At 38.1% G+C, this 1,860-nt stretch overlaps 1 protein-coding gene across 1 annotated transcript in view; it reads left to right on the top strand.

The window, feature by feature from the left end:
* The first annotated feature begins 1,172 nt into the window (after nt 1-1,172).
* The window catches only part of LOC117617369, a 1,914-nt gene continuing 1,226 nt past the window's right edge, over nt 1,173-1,860 (top strand). The window contains exon 1 of the mRNA XM_034346711.1: nt 1,173-1,808. Coding sequence (XP_034202602.1) covers nt 1,173-1,808 — 636 coding nt within the window. The remainder of the gene's footprint in view (nt 1,809-1,860) is intronic.

The following is a 1,860-nucleotide window of genomic DNA, read 5'->3' on the forward strand; positions in this document are numbered from 1 at the left end:
GAAAGAAACTTGAGATAAAATATCTCAAGACAGAGTTTGACAAAATCAAGTATTGTATAAATATTTGAACTTGTAAACCCCAACCATATCATACTTTTTGTTTGAGAATAATGCTTGTTAATTCGACATATTTTTGTATAACTTTGTTTACTAAGTTTAGGGCTTGCATATTGGATATGGATGAGTTTTGTTTAGAACCATATGTGGTGTAATATGAGTTGTTTAAAAGTTTGCTGTTTTGTGCTTGATCATTGTGTGCTTAAAAGAAAGCGGGAAATGAGTGAAGATGGGAACCTACCACCAGCAGCTGTGGTTTAGAGAAATGGGGACATTGATTTTGCTATAAGCTAACTGTTTAAGCTTTTGCTTTTGTTGTTTGTGTATGGATACTTAGAGAAGTCTGTTTCTGAGGAGAACTTATAATTTTGTAATTGTACATGTCTTACAAACATTTTATACCGTTTTGATGGTTTATTTATGAATTTATCTTTGGTTTTTTGTTAAGAAAAAACTGAAGGGATGGTGCCAATTTCTTTCATTTTCTTACATTTGAAAGGAGGGCCATAGTAGAGTCAGTACTGTGGTTGCCACTAATTCATAGGATGTTCCATTACATTATACCTTGAAGTGAATAAATTGTTTCCCGATATCTTGTTGTTTTTTAAAACTCTTTCTAGTCAGATAGATTTATATCGTTACTCTTGAATTGTTGTCAATTAGGCTTGTGCTACCGCACATTCCCATTCTAGCTGAAGCTGTCTCATGATTAGATGGTGTGATTATATGGTGTGTTGAGATGTGTGTTTAGATATTATATTATGCAGGAGTGGTAGAGTACTGGGTGTGTTGAAACTTGGCTTTGAGCCATTAAATGAGGAGGTCAGTTGTAAATAGCTGGGGTTTTGTTTATGATATGTATTTTTTTCAATTTGTTTCACTTCATATCCTATAATAGGCTGTTCATAAGTGGTGATTGTTTATTGCTTGTTATTGTGTGGATTGCAACCGACTGAAATTCTGTTTATAATATTGGCATGCAGGGAAATATGGTTGGTGAAATGAAGTTGATGATTGCGGAGGAACAAAAATTCCAAGGGAAAGCATTGTCGTTATCCCATACGAAGACGGCAATCACTACGATAAAGGAGAAATTCACTGAACAGCAGCTGCAAATGTTTGAACAGAGTTGTTTTTGTCATCTCCTAGGGATTGAGGACCTCAAGTGGACTTCTCCGATTGTCCACGGGTTGCTGCTCAGGAAAGCTGATCCCAAGACAGTTTCCCAACTGAACGGGATCAAATTCATTGTTGGCAAGAAGGTCATCCAATTCACGGCGCAACAATTTTGCATCGTGACCGGGCTAAGGTTTGGAAACCTTCCCTTTATTCCGATTCCCACGAATGAGAACTGCTCATTGAAACGGAAGTACTTTGCCAACGATAAAACTGTGAACCTGTTGGAATTAGAAAAGGCCTTCCTCGAATGCGATGATGTGGACGATGTATTCAAGCTTGGATTCGTATACTTTGCTGTCTTTGTGCTGTTGGGCAGCGAAAAACATGTCCACATTGACATGCGATATTTGAAGTTGGCGGAAGACCTTGAAGACTTTGGGAAGTATCCATGGGGTGCTGTGTCTTATGCGAAGACAAATGCGTCACTGCTGAGGGCACTTTGTGCAGATTACCAGCGAGTGAAAGTGCCCACAAAAACTGCCAAAAAAAAAAAATCTGGAAAGAAACCAACAACAACGGCAACCGGTAGACCAAGAGAGTACCACCTCAAAGGTTTTCCCTATGCACTTCAGGTGAGCAAATGTCCATTGATGTTGAAGTTAAATTGCATTTGTTTACAATGAC

This window comes from Prunus dulcis, chromosome 2 (genome assembly GCF_902201215.1).
Source record: "Prunus dulcis chromosome 2, ALMONDv2, whole genome shotgun sequence".
NCBI classification, from domain to species: Eukaryota; Viridiplantae; Streptophyta; class Magnoliopsida; order Rosales; family Rosaceae; genus Prunus; species Prunus dulcis.